This window comes from Thamnophis sirtalis, unplaced genomic scaffold, assembly GCF_051295495.1.
Source record: "Thamnophis sirtalis isolate CommonGarterSnake01/CBP01778 unplaced genomic scaffold, rThaSir2_p1.2 scaffold_2, whole genome shotgun sequence".
NCBI lineage: Eukaryota > Metazoa > Chordata > Lepidosauria > Squamata > Natricidae > Thamnophis > Thamnophis sirtalis.
In genome coordinates, this window is record NW_028261382.1 from 35,720,878 (window position 1) to 35,738,561 (window position 17,684).

At 48.0% G+C, this 17,684-nt stretch overlaps 1 protein-coding gene across 1 annotated transcript; it reads left to right on the forward strand.

The window, feature by feature from the left end:
* The first annotated feature begins 4,442 nt into the window (after positions 1-4,442).
* LOC106556132 (glutamine synthetase) lies at positions 4,443-15,298 on the forward strand. The gene is made up of 7 exons (XM_087704781.1): positions 4,443-4,574; positions 8,355-8,530; positions 9,336-9,497; positions 10,108-10,254; positions 11,967-12,094; positions 13,546-13,745; positions 14,893-15,298. Exons 2-7 carry the CDS (start codon positions 8,365-8,367, stop codon positions 15,245-15,247), a joined length of 1,158 nt encoding a protein of 385 aa, XP_087560907.1. The 5' UTR covers positions 4,443-4,574; positions 8,355-8,364; the 3' UTR covers positions 15,248-15,298.
* Positions 15,299-17,684: the final 2,386 nt, after the last annotated feature.

The window sequence follows — 17,684 nt, forward strand, 5'->3', positions numbered from 1 at the left end:
ACTTCCCGTATGTATACGGATTCATCATTGTCTTGAATGAGACCAATCGCTGTTGTGTCATCTGCAAACTTCGGTAGTTTAACTGAGGGATCGTTTGAGATGCAGTCATTGATGTATAGAGAGGAGAGAGAGCACACAGCAGGTGTCTGATGTGATTTTGCCTAGCTTCACAGTCATTTCGCTGAAATGCTAGGTTCAGTTTCCAGCGTCAGGTTGCAAAACACCTGAGAGATGCTGACACCAGTCTGCGGGTTAGCGTTGATCATCGTGGCCTTCCTGGGCCAAGGGTCTTTCTTAGCCTGAAGGCACCTACCTCAGTTCCTTCTGTTCATGAAGAACCAGCTCCAAGCCAAACATGAGAAGCCACTCCCTGCATCTCCAGGTTGCAACTTGTCCCAAAGTGGCACACTTTGGAGGGGGCAGCTGATTACGACAACTGCCTGTTCTGACCTAGGCTTCCCAAAAGCATGAAGCCGACTCCTCGTCCCGATAAAACCCCTTTTATTTAGGTTAAAGGGAATTCCTCTCCAGCAATGTCCCGGCCAAATTTCCTGACAGCGAGAACAATCAACCAGTTTCCCTTCAAAAGTTGTGGGTGCTCCATCACTGGAGGTTTTCAAGAAGAAATTGGTCTGAAATATCTAGGGTTTCCCGCTTGGCCAGAGGGTTGGACTAGAAGACCTCCAAGGTCCCTTCCAACTCTGTTATCCTGTTATTCCGCGGATTGTCTCCCGAAGTTGTGTGTGCTCCATCACTGCAGGTTTTTAAGAAGAGATTGGACAGACATTTGTCTGAAATGGGATAGGATCTCCTGCTTGGTCAGAGGGTTGGACTAGATACAGTGTTTCCCAACCTTGGTGACTTTAAGTCCTGTGGACTTCAACTCCCAGAATCCCCCAGCCAGCTATGCTGGCTGGGGGATTCTGGGAGTTGAAGTCCACAGGACTTAAAGTCATCAAGGTTGGGAAACACTGGACTAGAAGACCTCCAATGTCCCTTCCAACTCTGTTATCCTGTTATTAACCTCAGCTCTTTCAATACCCATCACCCAGTTCTGACACCCTTTCTCCTCAAAAGGTCATGCCTATATTTGGGCCTGTTGCAAAAACGTCACCGCTCTTCAAAGATGTAATCTCAGTGAACTTTGCCAATATCAGAAAACAGCGTTTACTTTACTTCTGGCACCGCCATCCTCTTGGTCTATCCTTGGAGATGACCTCTTCCACCCAGGCATCCAATATTTGTTGTACCTGCCCCCAAGGGGTACAGGGTGAAGGAGGAACCACATTTCTCCTCCTTACCCTTCAGAAGATCTCTGCTTAAAGGTAAAGCTTCCCCTCGCGCATCTGTGCTAGTTGTTCCCGGCTCTAGGGGGCGGTGCTCATCTCCGTTTCAAAGCCAAAGAGCCAGCGCTGTCCGAAGATGTCTCCGTGGTCATGTGGCCGGCGTGACTCAACGCCCGAAGGGGCACGGAACGCTGTTCCCTTCCCACCAAAGGTGGTACCTATTTTTCTATTTGCATTTTTTACGTGCTTTCGAACGGCTAGGTTGGCAGAAGCTGGGACAAGTCACGGGAGCTCACTCCGTTACGTGGGCGCTAGGGATTCGAACCTGCCGAACGTCTGATTGCCAAGCTCAGCGTCTTAGCCACTGAGCCACCGCGTCCTTGGTTTATTGCTTTACTGTGCTGAATTCAAGGAAGGTTAATGGGTTACAAAATAAATCCATTTGGGGGATTTGCCCAAAACATTGAGTCTCCTCTGCTCAAGCAGGAGACTCTATCTACCACTGCAGACAAGCAGTTGTCCTTAAAACCCTCCAGTCGAAGTTTGATCAAAGAGGATCAAACAAGACTCAGATAATCTTTTAGGGAGATTGGTTATTCAGATTGGCTTAAAGACAACTGATGAATGGAATGAAGGCAGCACACCTACTGTGTCGGCCCATTGTTTTATTTAACAATTCCTTCGGAACCTATGCATTTATGATGTCATTGGTCCTCAACCCTTTTTCCCTGCTCTCTGCTCTTCCTCTGAGCCAGAGGTTGACCAGACACCCGTCCTAACACCACCCAACCCACCATGAGGGAAGCTGATTAGAAACCCTGGTTGTCTGAACCACTGCCCCTTCGTTGGCAAGGAACTTTTTTTTCTTTTCTTTTCGGATTTCGGACATTGTGGATAAAAGTGAGTCGGTTTGTGGGTGAGGTTGGGCGAGGAAGGATGGGGTGATTGGAGGCGAATGTGAAAGGGGCAATATCTTCACAGAGGGAGTCAAGCTATTCTCCAAAGCTCCTGAGGGCAGGAGAAGAAGCAATGGGTGGAAACTAATCAAGGAGAGAAGCAACTTAGAACTAAGGAGAAATTTCCTGACAGTTGGAACAATTAATCAGTGGAACAACTTGCCTCCAGAATTTGTGAATGCTCCAACACTGGAAGTCTTTAAGATGATGTTGGATAATCATTTATCTGAAGTGGTGTAGGGTTTCCTGCCTAAACAGGGGGATGGACTAGAAGACCTCCAAGGTCCCTTCCAACTCTCCTATTCTATTCTTTGTGAAAGAAAGATGCCTTAAAGGGTATTTTAAGTGCCAGTTGAGTTGAGGCAGATGACCGAGCTTTGAGGCTACTGGATAGTTACTGATGGAAAAGATTATTTGTAGCTGAGAGTGGAGCTGTGGGGTCCTTGGTGCTCCCTTGGTTATTTCAGAGATGTTCCATGACCCAACTAGGGAATATCATCAGTCGTAGAAGGGATGATGACTGCAGAGTGGAGAAGGTGAAGCAGAAGGAGGGAGTGGGGAGGAGGACTGTGGGATCCTTGGTGCGCTCAGATTTGATTGTTTTCTTGACGTTTTATGACCCAACTAGGTTACATCGTCAGTGCTAGAAAGGGAGAAGGGTTGGAGGAGGAGGAGGAGGAGGAGGGGGAGGATGAAAACGGAAGGGGGGGGTCTTTGATGCTCTCTGAACTCTGTGGCTTTCTTGCAGAAGTCTCATGACCCAGTTGGTAACATCATTAGGGCTAGAAGGGAGGAAGGGCTTGTGAAATGGAGGGAGGAGGAGAGGAAAGCGGAGGAGGATTATGGGATCCTTGGTGAGCTTAGTTATTTTTCTGCAGACATTTCACAACCCAACTAGGTAACATCATCAGTGCTAGAAGGGAGTGGGGTTTGTGGAATGGAGGAAGAAGAGGAACAGGAAGAAGAAGAGAAGGAGGAGGAGGCCTGTTAAGTCTTAGGCACTCTCTGAGCTTTGTGGTTTTTTTGCAGACATTTCATTACCCAACTAGGTAACACCATCAGTGCCAGAAGGGAATAATAGAGTTTGTTTTTATTTTCTATATCAGTGTTTTTCAACCTTTTTTGTGCAAAGGCACACTTTTTTCATGAAAAAAATCACGAGGCACACCACCATTAGAAAATGTTTAAAAAATTTAACTCTGTGCCTATAATGACTATATATAAAGTGTTTTTCCCACGGCACACCTTACACTATGTCACGGCACACTAGTGTGCCGCGGCACAGTGGTTGAAAAACACTGTTCTATATAGTAGTGGCTTGATAGTTGCTGGTTGCAACTGTACCTGTTCAGTTTGAATAAAACATCCATTCCAGGTGCCCCCTTAGTGGCAATGGCCCCTTGGTAGGCACAAGCGCGCGCGCACACACACACACACACACACACACACCACCTGAGATCTTGGCCTTATCAGCGGCCCAGGTGACCTTGGCCACAGCTATGGTGGGTGGAATGGCATCTCCCATTGCCCCCAGTCAACACAGCCGATGCACCTTTCCCTGACCAGTACAGGTGTAGCAAGACCTGGGAAGGGGCTCCTGGCAGATAATTGGACGGAGGGGCTGCTTTCCTCCAGAACAAAAGTCTCTGATCGTCTTGGGTGGCTTCAGTTTCCCCATTGACCCTGGTCTTGAGGACTAGGAAGTTGAATTCTTAGCCTGACTCGGTGGCTCAGTGGCTAAGACACTGAGCTTGTCGATCGGGAAGGTCGGGTGGTCCGAATCCCTAGAACAGGTCTCTTGCGTGAGCAGGGGGTTGGACTAGATGACCTCCAAGGTCCCTTCCAACTCTGTTCCTGTTACTTAACCCTCCCCACCCTGTAAAGGAGGGAGCCCAGGGGAAACGCAGCCCGGCTCGGTTGGAAGGTGTCGGCCACTTCACCAGGACTCTGTGGCTTTTCGTTTTTCCACGCGGGCCTCAAGGGCGTCGTAACGACTTCCTCTGGGCATGTCTAGAGCGCCTTTCCTTTCCTTTTAGACGCTGGAGCTAAGGGCGCCCGAGGGGATTCCGGGCAGGGATTTCCCCTTCGTCTCTCGTTCAGGCAGCTCTAACCCAACTTGCCTCCTCTACGCTCCTCCTCCTCCTCCTCTTCTTCCTCTTCCTCCTCCTTTTCTTCCTCTCCCTCCTCCTCCTCTGACCCCGAGTGCTCTGGGTAGGCGGGAAAGCCAGCCCTATAAGAGAGGCAGCCGGTGCCGGGAGCCGGCCGCTGCTCCGGAGCTGTGCCCCGAGATCGCACCGCACGAAACAGCCAAGGTGCCCCCCTCGCCAAACAGGTAAGCGCACCATGGATCTGGGCGCTCGATCCCGCGGCGGGAAGAAAACCCTGGGCGGATGCGCGCGCCCCTCCAATATCCCATCCCCATAACTAAGCGCTTGGGGGGGGGGAGAGAACCGCGCAGGAGCGCGCGATGGAGCCTTTGGAGAGGGAAATCGCGCGCTTCCTTCCCTCTATCCTTTTTCCTCCACCTCTCCAAATTGGAGCTTGCGTCCCATCGGGAGGGCATTAAACCCACCCACCCCCCGTTTAAAAAAACAGGCAGGTTGTCAGCTTAAGAAGAACAGGAAGGGTTTTTTGTGGGTGGGTGGGTGGGTGAGGGTCCCATGTCCAGGTTTTTGCTTAGCCGGTCTTTTAAATTTATTTTGTCAAGCATGTACAAGATAACAGATATAAGTATAAACATGATTATGAACGCAGTAGATGGGTAGAAATAAACGGGGACAGTAGGACAGGGACGGTAGGCACGCTGGTGGGCTTATGCACGCCCCCTTTACGAACCTCTTAGGAATGGGGTGAGGTCCATGGTAGACAGTTTGAGGTTAAAGTTTTTTTGGGGGGGGTTGGGGAAGAAACCACAGAGTCAGGTAGCGCATCCCAGGCGTTGACCACTCTGTTGCTGAAGTCGAGTTTGGAGATTTCTATCCAGCCCTTGCGCAAATACGCGCGGCTGCTCCACGTGGCAACGGATGCCCGGGACTTGTCTGCCGGCTCCAGCCTTAGTCCAACTTGATCCTAAAAGCTCCGAGTCGGGACCGCCTCTATTCATGGCCAGATCTTCCAAGGGAGACTCTACCGGAGCCCAATCGGAGCAGGGTTGGGAAGAGAACTTTCGGCTTGAATCTGTATCTTATTCCCTCCAGGGAGTGATAGAGGCGAATATTCAGATAGCTTTTTTTACATATGCTAAACGGGTATTATCTGTCTTCTTTTCTCTCCTCATTCTTTTCCTTTTTTAAAAAAAGTGGGTGTTTTTTTTCAGCATTGCCAACTTGATGGTTTATTCTCTAGGAGCTGCAAGCTTGCTGATTTTGCCTGGGGCTGATTTCTATTGATTCTGACTTTCCTTAAAGCAGCCTTTGCCTTCAATTTTTACTCTCTTTGGACTTCGGATAAACGCACTGTTTGTTTTTCCACTTCCTGGTGTCATTGTGGTGATTGCCGAGCATTTCCTGGTGCCCGGCTGAATCACAAACCGCATCGGCGGGAATCCGAAGCAGTAAAATGTAGCTTGCTTAGCTGTACCTGATGCATATCTGCCCGTTTAAACAGCCTGGGCTTGTATAATAGGTGGGATTCCCTTTTCAAATCTTGTTGGGCTTTGAACAGCTGGAGGCTTTGGAGATTGAACCTCTTCACCCAAAATAGAATTTCCATTCTGATGCAAAACTGACATATTTCTCTATCGCTCTGTGTCTTTCTTTCTTTCTTTCTTTCTTTCTTTCTTTCTTTCTTTCTTTCTTTCTTTCTTTCTTTCTTTTCTTCCTTCCTTCCTTGTTTCATCTTTCCTTCTGTCTCTCTTTCTCCCTCCTTCTTTCTCTCTCCCTCCCTCCCGCTCTCTTTCTCTTGACTGCTTTTTCCTTTTTTCCCTTCCTTTCTTCCTTCCTTCCTTTCTTGTTTCATTTTTTTCTGTCTCTCTCATGTCTCTCTCCCTCCCCACTCTCTCTTCCCTTTCTCTTTCTCTGACTCCTCCTTTTTGCCTTTCTCTCCCTTCTTTTCTGCCTTCCCTTCTTCCTTTCATCTTTCTTTCTCTTCCTCCCTGCCTCCCTCTGTGTTTCTCCCCCCCTCTTTCCCTCTCACTCACACACACTTTGGTATACATTTTTCTTCTTCCCCATTTCTTTCCCAAGGGCACTATCTAAAGACTACTTCCTGAAACCTTCAGGCACACCTTTATGGCCTAATCTCTTTGGAGATTAATTTAATCAAATTTAGCAAAGTGGAGAAGGGAACAACTCTTCCAAAGCCAGGATTTTGTCCCCCTGCCCCTCCCCATCCCCAACCCCTTTGTAGTTCCTTAAGAGATCTTGATACCAGAGAATTCTGTTTGGAGAGTTTCTTTAGCAAAGCGAACATTCACTCTGATATCCAGAGCTGTTTGCTGTAAGTGTTTGTGATAAGGGATTTAGATAAGCTTAGATTAGAACCACCTGGCACCACAGGAACTGAAGGGCCATTTGTTTATATAATAGAATAACAGAGTTGGAAGGGACTTTGGAGGTCTTCTAGTCCAACCCCCTGCTTAGGCAGGAAACCCTGCACCACTTCAGACAAATAGCTATCCAGTCTCTTCTTAAAAACTTCCACTGTTGAAGCATTCACATCTTCTGGGGGCAAGTTGTTCCACTGGTTGATTGTTCTCACTGTCAGGAAATTTCTCCTCCATTCTAAATTGCTTCTCTCCTTGATTAGTTTCCACCCATTGCTTCTTGTTCTACCCTCAGGGGCTTTGGAGAATAGTTTGACTCCCTCTTCTTTGGGGCAGCCCCTGAGATATTGGAAGACTGCTATCATGTCTCCCCTAGTCCTTCTTTTCATTAAACTAGACATACCCAATTCCTGCAACCTGCAAAGGCCTCCTTTGCATAAGGATTTTTTTGCCTTTTAAGGGTTAACCAAGGGTTAAAAGCAAAAAAATTAGTATGCAAATGAGGCCCATAGTTCTCGGGTCTCTTCCTGCAAAGGGCTCGTGGTGGCTCTAGGAGCCACTATCCTAGCCTGCCTGGCCCTGGAGCCTAGCTAGACCAAATCTGGAATTTTGGCGTAGCTGGAAGGGTATGTTGGTCAGAGGGAGGTGGCAGGGGGGAGGAATTCAATTTATTTGTAATTTAAGTAATTGTCATTTGTTTTTATTGTGTGTGTGTGTGTGTGTGTGTGTGTTTCTTAACTTCACTCAAACAAACTCTCTCTCAATTTGAGAGAGAGTTTGCTTGAGAAAAGAGGGAAGGAGCAGATGCTGGTGAGGCAAAAAGAAAGAAAGTGGCTCCCCCCCCCCCGCAGCAGGCGCGGTCTCCCAGCCAGCAGCCCCAGGAGGAAACGGCGAAGAGGGGTGGGGGGCTTCGAAGCTTTGCATAGTCCTGAAGCTGGGTTGTTATGAAAACAAGGCTGGGCTAAGGTGGGATAGGCTCCTTGTCCAGCCTGAGAGTGAAAAAGCATCTCTTGAGTTAATGCGTGTTACGCAATTGTGTTGAGCGGGAGTAGATCCTTAACAGATAGCTGGATATATGTTAGATCAGTGTTTCTCAACCTTGGCGACTTTAAGTCCTGTGGACTTCAACTCCCAGAATCCCCCAGCCAGCTGTGCTGGCTGGGGGATTCTGGGAGTTGAAGTCCACTGGACTTAAAGTCGCCAAGGTTGAGAAACACTGTGTTAGATCCTCTTGTCAACCCCTGAAGCTGACCTGACTGAGTCCCTTTTGAGACTGACACATCAAGGAAGAGGGACAGGGAAAGGGGAATAGTTGGTTGTTGTAGCCAAAATAAAATACTGGGAGCCAAGGACATTCAAAAGGAGGGGCTGGAGTCGCCTAGCAACTGGATTGGACCACGTGACCGATTGTTTTGAGAAAGTGGCAAACTTCCACTTTCATTTAGGTGGGAAACCGCTGGAATATCCAGAGTCGGTTTTTCACCCGCCCGCGTCAATAGGACGTATCCAATAAACCTATTCTTCAAGGAAATTGAGTTGTGTTTGCTATGGGTGTGTTACTTGTGTAACCCCGACATCCTTCTCGCTGTGAACCTGACTTTGAAGGGGGTCTTGCCTTTGCTTCCCCAGGTTTGCCACCATGTCTGTGTCACACAGTTCCAAACTTAACAAAGGGGTCAGAGACCAGTACATGAAGCTACCCCAAGGGAAGAGGGTGTTGGCCACGTACATTTGGATAGATGGAAGCGGGGAAGGCCTTCGCAGCAAAACCAAAACCTTAAACCAGGAACCAAACTGCGTTGAAGGTGAGCTCCCGTGACTCGTCCCGGCTTCTGCCAACTTAGCCGTTCGAAACCATGTTTAAAAAATGCAAGTAGGAAAATAGGAGCCCCCTTTGGTGGGAAGGGAGCAGCGTTCCGTGCGCCTTCGGGCGTTGAGTCATGCCGGCCACATGATCACGGAGACGTCTTCGGACATTGCTGGCTCTTCGGCTTTGAAACGAAGATGAGCACCGCTCCCCTAGAGTCGGGAACGACTAGCACATACGTGCGAGGGGAACTTTTACTTTTTAAGGTGAGAATTCTGTGCCCTGTGGGGTTTGAATTGATAATATTGACAAACCTCCTTTGAGTTAAATTGTAGGCGCGCCTCTTACAAAGTCCATTCATGAGTAAAGATTCCTTTGTCTACAGTTGCAATAATTAATCATTGCCTCCAGAATTTGTGAATTCTCCAACGCAGGAGGTTTTCAAGAAGAGATTGGACAATCCTTTGTCTGGAATGGTGCAGGGTTTCCTGCCTGAGCAGAGGGTTGGACTAGAGGACCTCTGAGGTCCCTTCCGGACCTCACCCACTCTCATGGCCTTCAGAAAAGCTGTTAAAACCTGGCTGTTCCGGCAGGCCTAGGGCTGTTGACCTTATTGTTAAGGTCCAGCCTCGATCAGAAATGTATGCGTGTTGGGAATTTTTAAATTATTCTTTTATTTTGCTTCTCTTTTTTCTTTTTCTTTCTTTCTTTGTAAGCCGCCCAGAGTCCTCGGATTGGGCGGCCTAGAAATTTAACAAATAAATAAATAACTCTTATTCTGTTACCCTTCAAATCTCTTGTAGAACTATCAGAATGGAACTTCGATGGCTCCAGCACTGCGCAGTCCGAAGGATCAAACAGCGACATGTTCTTAATCCCCGTCAAGATGTTCCGAGATCCGTTTAGCTTGGACCCCAACAAGCTAATAATGTGTGAGGTTCTGAAGTACAACCGGAAACCGGCTGGTGAGTATTTTCTCTTCAATGTTCCTTTTTTAAAATCCCTTTTTCTCTCCCAAAGGAGGAGCCTACCCAGGCCGCTGGCATATCTGCTTTGCTTAAATAGCTCGAACGAAATCTAGCACTGATGATGTTACCTAGTTGAGTAATGAAACGCAGTTCTCTTCCTCCTCTCACACCCCAGCTAGTTTACTTCTCAGAGCAGCAGACAGCTCCAGTTTCTTCAGTTTCTGTTTCAATTCTCTGCACGGACTCAGATCTGTTTTAGCTCCTATCCGCTGACTTAGTTGCTATGCCTATTCGTTGGCTGACCTTGCTCCCATGTCTCTCCCGGTCACGAATATTTTAACAAGCTCCTGCCATGGATGGAGTGAGACTAGAAGACCTCCAAGGTCCCTTCCTACCCTCTTATTCTATGTTCTGTAGGTCACAGCAGAACAATTCTTTAAAAAAAATTTTTAGTGGGACCTCAATTTTCTTTTAATATTTTTTGTTTGGGGCTGTTCAGTACTTAAAGGTGCCTGCACCACCAGCTGGATTTCAGCATGAAGAGATGCTCCCCATCCGGTTCCAGGTTCAAATTCTCCCATTCCCATTTTTTTCTCCCCTCCTGCAGAGACCAATAACAGGTACACCTGTAAGCAAGTCATGGAATTGGTTAAAGACTGCCAACCCTGGTTTGGCATGGAGCAGGAATACACCTTGCTGGGCATGGATGGACGTCCGTATGGCTGGCCTGAAAATGGATTTCCGGGCCCACAAGGTAAGAGGTTGCCACGGAGGACCAGCTGGCTGACCGGGCCGGAAGGCAGTCCTCGACTTGCGACCGCAGTTAAGCCCAACGTGGCGAAGGCCTTGTTAAGGGATCCGTGCTCCGTTTTACCACTTCTCCGGCCACCCTTGTTGAGAGAGAACCCCTGTCGTCATTCAGTTAGTCATACAGACGTTAAGTGAATCGGGCTTCCCCCCCCCATTGACTTTGCTGGTCAGAAGGTCCCCGAAAGGGGATCGCTCGCAACACCGCAGCCGTCATAAATACGAGTCGGCCGAATTTTGACCATGTGACCCTGGGGATGATGCTGCAGAGGTCGTAAGTGGTGAACAAACAGTCATAAGTCCCTTTTTTAGGTGCTGTCATCAAATGGTCACTAAATTGACACTGTTGTAAGTTGAGGACTGGCTGTATTTCTGGAAGACTTAGTTGGATTCCTTGGTGAATCGGTCAGGGCAACAACTGTACAATCCTTCATAAAACAAACCCCACTTTCAAGATTCTTTCTTTTTCTTTCTTTCTTCCTTTCTCTCTTTTTTCCTCCCTCCCTTCCTTTCTTTTTTCTTTGTCTTTTTCCTTCCTTCCTTCCTTTCCTTTCTTCTTTCCTTTCTCTTTCTCTCTCATTTTCCTTCCTTTTTTCTTTCTCTTTTTTCTTCCTTCCTTTCATTCTTTCCTTCCTTTTCTTTCTTTCTCACTCTCTCTGTTTCCTTCCTCCCTCCCTCCCTTTTTCTTTCTTTTTTCCTTCCTTCCTTTCATTCTTTCCTTCCTTCTTTCCTTTCTCTTTCTCTCTCTTTTTCCTTCCTTCCTTTCATTCTTTCCTTCCTTTTCTTTCTTTCTCTCTCTCTGTTTCCTTCCTCCCTCCCTTCCTTTCCTTTTTCCCCACCCCCTCCTATGCATATTTTGGTTCTGACTTTCTTTTTTTAATGCTAGCAATGAGAAGTAAACAAGAAGTAAATGCAGGTTAGAATTGAAAACATACTGGGATGAACGAACCTACGGGAGGGGGGAAAGGACAGGAATGGGTCATTTCCAGGAAGAAAGGGGAAAAAACTGGAATTAAACAAATTTTAATTCTTGCTTGCTTGATTTTTTCTTTCCTTCTTTCCTTCCTTCCTTCTTTCTTTTCTCCCCCACTCCTTCCCTCCCTTCCTCCTTCCCTCTGAATCTTTCCTTCCTTCTTCCCTCCCGCCCTATGAATCCATTCTTCCTTCCTTCTTTTTTTCTTTCCTTCTTTCCCTTTCCTTCTTTCTTCCCTCTGAATCTTTCCTTCCATCTTCCCTCCCTCCCTATGAATCCATTCTTCCTTCTTTTTTCCCTTCTTTCCCTTTCCTTCTTTCTTCCCTCTGAATCTTTCCTTCCGTCTTCCCTCCCTCCCTATGAATCCATTCTTCCTTCCTTCTTTTTTTCTTTCCTTCTTTCCTTTTCCTTTTCCTTTCTTCCCTCTGAATCTTTCCTTCCTTCTTCCCTCCCTCCCTATGAATCCATTCTTCCTTCCTTCCTTCCTTCTTTTTTCTTTCCTTCCTTCCTTTTCCTTCTTTCCTCCCTCTAAATCTTTCCTTGCCAGTGAGATTCGAACTGCCGATCGGCAGCTAGCAGTCAGCTGAAGCAGCCTGCAATACTGCGCTCTAACCACTGTGCCACCTTGGCTCACATGAGTCACGTTCGTTGTTTACTAACAAATGCAATATTGCTTTTTCTCCCAGGACCCTATTACTGTGGGGTTGGTGCAAATAAAGTGTACGGACGTGATATCGTGGAAGCACACTACAAAGCTTGCTTGTATGCTGGCGTGGAGATTGGTGGCACCAATGCTGAAGTCATGCCATCTCAGGTATTTGACAGTAAGGTTTCCTGAGAAGATTTCGCAATAGCAATAGCAGTTAGACTTATATACCGCTTCCTAGGGCTTTCAGCCCTCTCTAAGCGGTTTAACAGAGTCAGCATATTGCCCCCAACAACAATCCGGGTCCTCATTTTACCCACCTCGGAAGGATGGAAGGCTGAGTCAACCCTGAGCCGGTGAGATTTGAACAGCCGAACTGCAGAACTAGCAGTCAGCTGAAGTAGCCTGCAGTGCTGCATTTAACCACTGCGGCACCTCGCAGTGCGAGATGTGCACCTTGAGGAGAGGGTCTGCTCTCTCATCTCTCGCTTGGCCTGTTCCCTTTGGCATATCCTTGGCTGCATCACAGCACCTTGGTGACGTTACCTAATTGGGTCCTGAAACAACCCAGCTCAGGGTGACTGTATATAAACAGGGAGCAAGTCATATTGATCAGCACTGATGATGTTACCTAATTGGGTGATGAAATGTCTACAGCAAGAAAACCACCATTTGTAGAGCTACTACATATTAAGAGGGAGCAAGCCACATTCACTACCACTGATGATGTTACCTAGTTGGGTCATCAAACGTCTGCAAGAAAGCCACCAAGCTCAGAGCTACTGTATATAAACAGGAAGAAAGTCATAGTCACTAGCACTGATGTTGTTACCTAGTTGGGTCACAAAACGCCTGCAAAAACAGCCAAGCTCAGAGATTACCACAATTTAAAACCTGAGCTACAAATCTTCTCTTCTGTTGACAATTAACCCAATTGAAGAGAGCATCAGGTGTGGTAGCTGCTAACTGTGGGTGGATTTGCTACAGCTAGTGGCTTCCCCAAATTTGATTTGTTGGGTTGAAGGGTTACTCAAGAGATACACGACAAAAACTTGGTAAGGCCACACTTGAAATACGGCATTCAGTTTTGGTTGCCACGATGTAAAAAAAAGTTGTGGAGACTCTGGAAAGAGTGCAGAGAAGAGCAACAAAGAGGATTAGGGGACTGGAGGCTAAAACGTATGAAGAACGGTTGCAGGAACTGGGGATGTCTAGTTTAATGAAAAGAAGGACTAGGGGAGACATGATAGCAGTCTTCCGATATCTCAGGGGTTGCCCCAAAGAAGAGGGAGTCAAGCTATTCTCCAAAGTACTTGAAGGCAGGACAAGAAGCAATGGGTGGAAACTAATCAAGGAGAGAAGCAACTTAGAACTAAGGAGAAATTTCCAGACAGTTAGAACAATTAAGCAGTGGAACAACTTGCCTCCAGAAGTTATAAGTGCTCCAACACTGGAAGTCTTTAAGAAGATGTTGGATAACCATTTGTCTGACGTGGGGTAGGGTTTCCTTCCTAAGCAAGGGGGTTGGACTAGAAGACCTCCAAGGTCCCTTCCAACTCTGCTATTCTATTCTAATCTATAACGTTTTTAATACCAGTTTTCTCCTTGTGTCCCTCCAGTGGGAGTTTCAAGTGGGGCCGTGTGTAGGCATTGATATGGGCGACCACCTGTGGATGGCAAGATACATTTTACATCGGGTCTGTGAAGATTTTGGTGTCGTGGCCACCATGGATCCTAAGCCGGTGACCGGCAACTGGAATGGGGCAGGATGTCATACTAACGTCAGCACCCTAGAAACAAGGCAGATAGGGGGTATCAAGTAAGTAATTGAACTTAGAAGTGCAATTAAAGCCAGGAATGGCCTGGCTCACAACTCTTGAAAAACGCAAAGGTGGTTCGCTTTCATCTCGTTTAAAATAAAAGATGGAGTATGTTGTGCCCGGCCAGTGGAGCTGGCAGCAGATTCGGACAGTGAGGAGGTTGAGGAGGAAGATGGGCCAGTCCTGGAGTCTGGGGAAAGCTCTGATGAGGGCTCTGTGTCGGAGGCAGAGAGGGGGCCAGGGCCGTATGCCAGTTATCAGCTGCCTTCGGAGTCAGACATCAGTGAGGCAGAAGAACAGCTGGAGCCTGTTCCCAGTGTGTGCATGCGCAGAGTTGCCAGACGAAGGGAACAGCTAAAGAACAAGGGTCGACTTGGGAGTAAGGCCACAGGTGGACGATGAATGGCCCCTCCCAGAGGAAATAAAAGAGGAGCGACAGGGGAGTGGAGTTTGCAGGAGACAATTAGTTCACTTAATTGGTTCCTGACTCTCCTTGCCAAGTTCTGCAGAAATCGGCCTGGCAGCTCTCCAAGCCAGATAAGGTCTGTGACCGTAAATCCTCCCTTGAAAGACTTTGCTGGATGTGAATGAGCAGAATTCACAGTCAATGAATAAAAGGGTTTTTTGTCAGAACAAGGAGTTTGCTGCATGCTCTTGGGAAGCCTCGGTCAGAACAGAGTAGGATTCCCATCCTCATACAAAAGATTCTCAAAAGTGAATACAAAGCTAAAACCAGTGGCTCAGTGGCAAACATGCTGAGCTTGTCAGTCAGAAAGGTCGGCAGTTGGCGGTTCGAATCCCTAGTGCCGCGTAATAGAGTGAGCTCCCGCGACTTGTCCCAGCTTCTGCCAACCTAGCAATTCAAAAGCACCTAAAAATGCAAGTAGACAAATAGGAACCACCTTTGGTGGGAACGGAACAGCGTTCAATGCGCCTTTGGGGTTGAGTCATGCCGGCCACATGACCACGGAGACGTCTTCAGACAGCGCTGGCTCTCCGGCTTTGAAACAGAGATGCGCACCGCCCCCTAGAGTCGTGAACAACTAGCACAGATGTGCAAGGGGAACTTTACTAATGATTCTAGGCTGCTAACACACTTAACTCCACCGCCCTAACTCTTCTCTTATACTTCCTTGTCCTTCACAGGGCCATCGAAGCAGCCATCGAAAGACTGAGCAAACGCCACAAGTACCACATCCGGTTGTACGATCCCCGAGGAGGCCAGGACAATACTAGGAGGCTAACCGGCCACCACGAGACCTCCAGCATCACAGAGTTCTCGGCTGGAGTGGCCAACCGGGGTGCCAGCATCCGGATCCCTCGTCAAGTCGGGCAAGACGGCTTTGGCTACTATGAAGACCGACGGCCGTCCGCGAACTGCGACCCCTACGCGGTCACGGAAGCCATTATGCGGACCACCATCCTTGGCGAAACGGGGGACGGAACTGTAGAAGACGTCAAGAATGAAACACGGCTGGAAAGGGCGGCTCTCAAGGACTGAGACACCCACACCCCCCCACACCCATGATCCAGGGCCAACCAACCCTCCCTCCCTCCCTCCCCCCCCCACTCCTTCTGCCCCTATTAGTAAATGTCTGGCAACTTCCGAAAAATTATCTTTTGGTTCTATGGTGGCGTTGACTTCCAAATTCTACCTTTCGGACACCGAATTGCACATCTAGTGTGCTTCCCAAAAAATAAGACAGAGTCTTATTTTTCTTTTGACCCCCGAAATAAGCGCTTGGCCTTATTTTCGGGGAGGAGGCCTTATTATTTTTCAGGTGCAGGAAGTGGCGAGCGTGGTCACCTCGTGGCTGCTGCTGTGTTGCAATATTTTTGGGGAGGGCTTATTTTCAGGGGACATCTCCCCCCACCTACACAGCGTACTCAGTCTCCTGCAGCCTGACTTTCCATGAGCCTCTGGGAGGGCAAAAACAGTCTCTCCTCTGGGCTCCGGAGGCCCTTCCTGAAGCCTCCTGGCACCAAAAATGGAGCACAAGGGGGGGGGGCATGCTGCACCATCCCCGTGCTTCCACCCCCCCGTGCCTGCACACATGATAACCCCCCGCACTTGCAGAGACCCGAAAAATCAGCTGGCCATCACTCCCATGCCCATGTGCCACCTGTGGCATTCATGCCATAGGTTTGCCATCACGGCCTTAAACCATCTGGACAAATGGCTGTCTAATCTCTTCTTGAAAGCCTCCATTGTTGGAAGACTCACAACTTCAAGTTGATTTTGCAACCTGTGTGTGTGTGTTTGTATGTGTGAGAAGGGGGAGAGGGAGGGAGGGGAGAGGGAGAGGGTGGGGGAAAGAGAGAGACGAGAAAGAGAGGGAGGGAGGGAGGGAGACAGAGAAACAGGAGAGTGCTAAATGTCAGAAATGGTGTATGGTGTACGGTCTCCTGCTTGCGCAGGGAGGGTTGGACTAGATGACCATTCTACAAGGTCCCTCCCAACTCTGCCAATCTTCGTTAACTTTGGCATCTCATGAATGCAGCTGCAATTATTCTCTCCTGCCACAGGAGGGAGACAGAGGTGTGGGTTGCTTCTCCCTGCATCTTGGCAAGCTCACATTTGTGAAGATAACTTCAATGTGCAATTATAAAAAAAAAAATTAAAAAAATCAGGGGATCTCATTTCTGGGCATGAGGGAAGATTAGGAATGGGTTCTTGGTTGAAACTGGGGAGCATTGAGTTTTCAAGGCAGGTGCGAAGCCGAGCCAAATAGGAGTTTTCAGTCCGGTACATCCAGATAATCTGTAATCCAAGTGTTTGGATTGGGAAAGGCTTCATAGAGAACATGAGCAACTCTATAAGTATCAAGAGAGTGGTCCATAAATGGACTACAAAAACTTGGAGACTGAGCTGGAACTGTGGAAGAAATGTCCTTCTGGGTTCAGTTCCAAGTGGGGAGGAAGACACAGGAAACATGGAGGCTGCTTGGAAAGATGGTTTGAATGATGGACAGGATCCCATGGCTTGACCTCCTGAACAGAAAAGGGGGATCCCATGCTTCCAGATGTTGGGTGAAGAAGAGAAAAGAGGCGAGATGCTGAAAGTCCCTGGTTTTATACCCTCTCTGGCCTTTGATCTCGATCTTGTATTCTGATTGGTTGTCAGACTCCCTTGGGGCCACGCAGGGGCAGCTCTCTAGGCTGTCCTGAGTCCCAAGATTGGTTGACTCTTGCTGGGTGATGAATGTAATGAAAAGGCTTTGGGATGTTTATTAGGGCTCTTCCTGAAGGGGTTATGTAGAATGGACTGGCTCAGGCCTTAATGGCCCATTGACAAAGGTGGGGGTGAGTTTCTGCCTCCCTTTTAAGAGCCGAGGTGGCGCAGTGGTTAAATGCAGCACTGCAGGCTACTTCAGCTGACTGCAGTTCTGCAGTTCGGCTGTTCAAATCTCACCGGCTCAGATTGACTCAGCCTTCCATCCTTCTGAGGTGGGTAAAATGAGGACCCGGATTGTTGTTGGGGGCAATTTGCTGACTCTAAACCGCTTAGAGAGGGCTGAAAGCCCTATGAAGCGGTATATAAGTCTTATTGCTATTGCTATTTTAGGGGAAAATATTCTGCCCTTTTCATATTTCCTAAAACACTTCTTTTTTCCAGGAGAGGGGTGGGTTTTTAACTTCCTACGGTTCTCAACCTTGATTGCTAGTTAAAGCTGCACCGATTGGAAAAGCCTTGGGCAAAGCCAACAGCATCTCTTCTTCAGAATCTTCATCTTCTACGGACAGTAGATAGTAGACTGTTCTGACCCCCTCCTCCGTCCAGTAACGAATGCCGAGACAAGCTTAACTGGAATGTACTTTAATAGCAAGACACCCAAAAACCTTGGTGGCTGAAAGCCAAGCAGAACAAACAGATAAGGACCTTGGCAGAAACTCAAACAAAACTCAGGCAGCAATAAACACAGATAAGGCTTGGCAGC

Excerpts from the sequence above, each read along its gene's own strand:
- LOC106556132 (XM_087704781.1), top strand. The coding sequence starts at position 8,365 with ATGTCTGTGTCACACAGTTCCAAACTTAACAAAGGGGTCAGAGACCAG. Across the intron at positions 8,531-9,335 it reads GGAACCAAACTGCGTTGAAG|AACTATCAGAATGGAACTTC; the intron begins GTGAGCTCCCGT and ends AATCTCTTGTAG. Across the intron at positions 10,255-11,966 it reads TGGATTTCCGGGCCCACAAG|GACCCTATTACTGTGGGGTT; the intron begins GTAAGAGGTTGC and ends TTTTTCTCCCAG.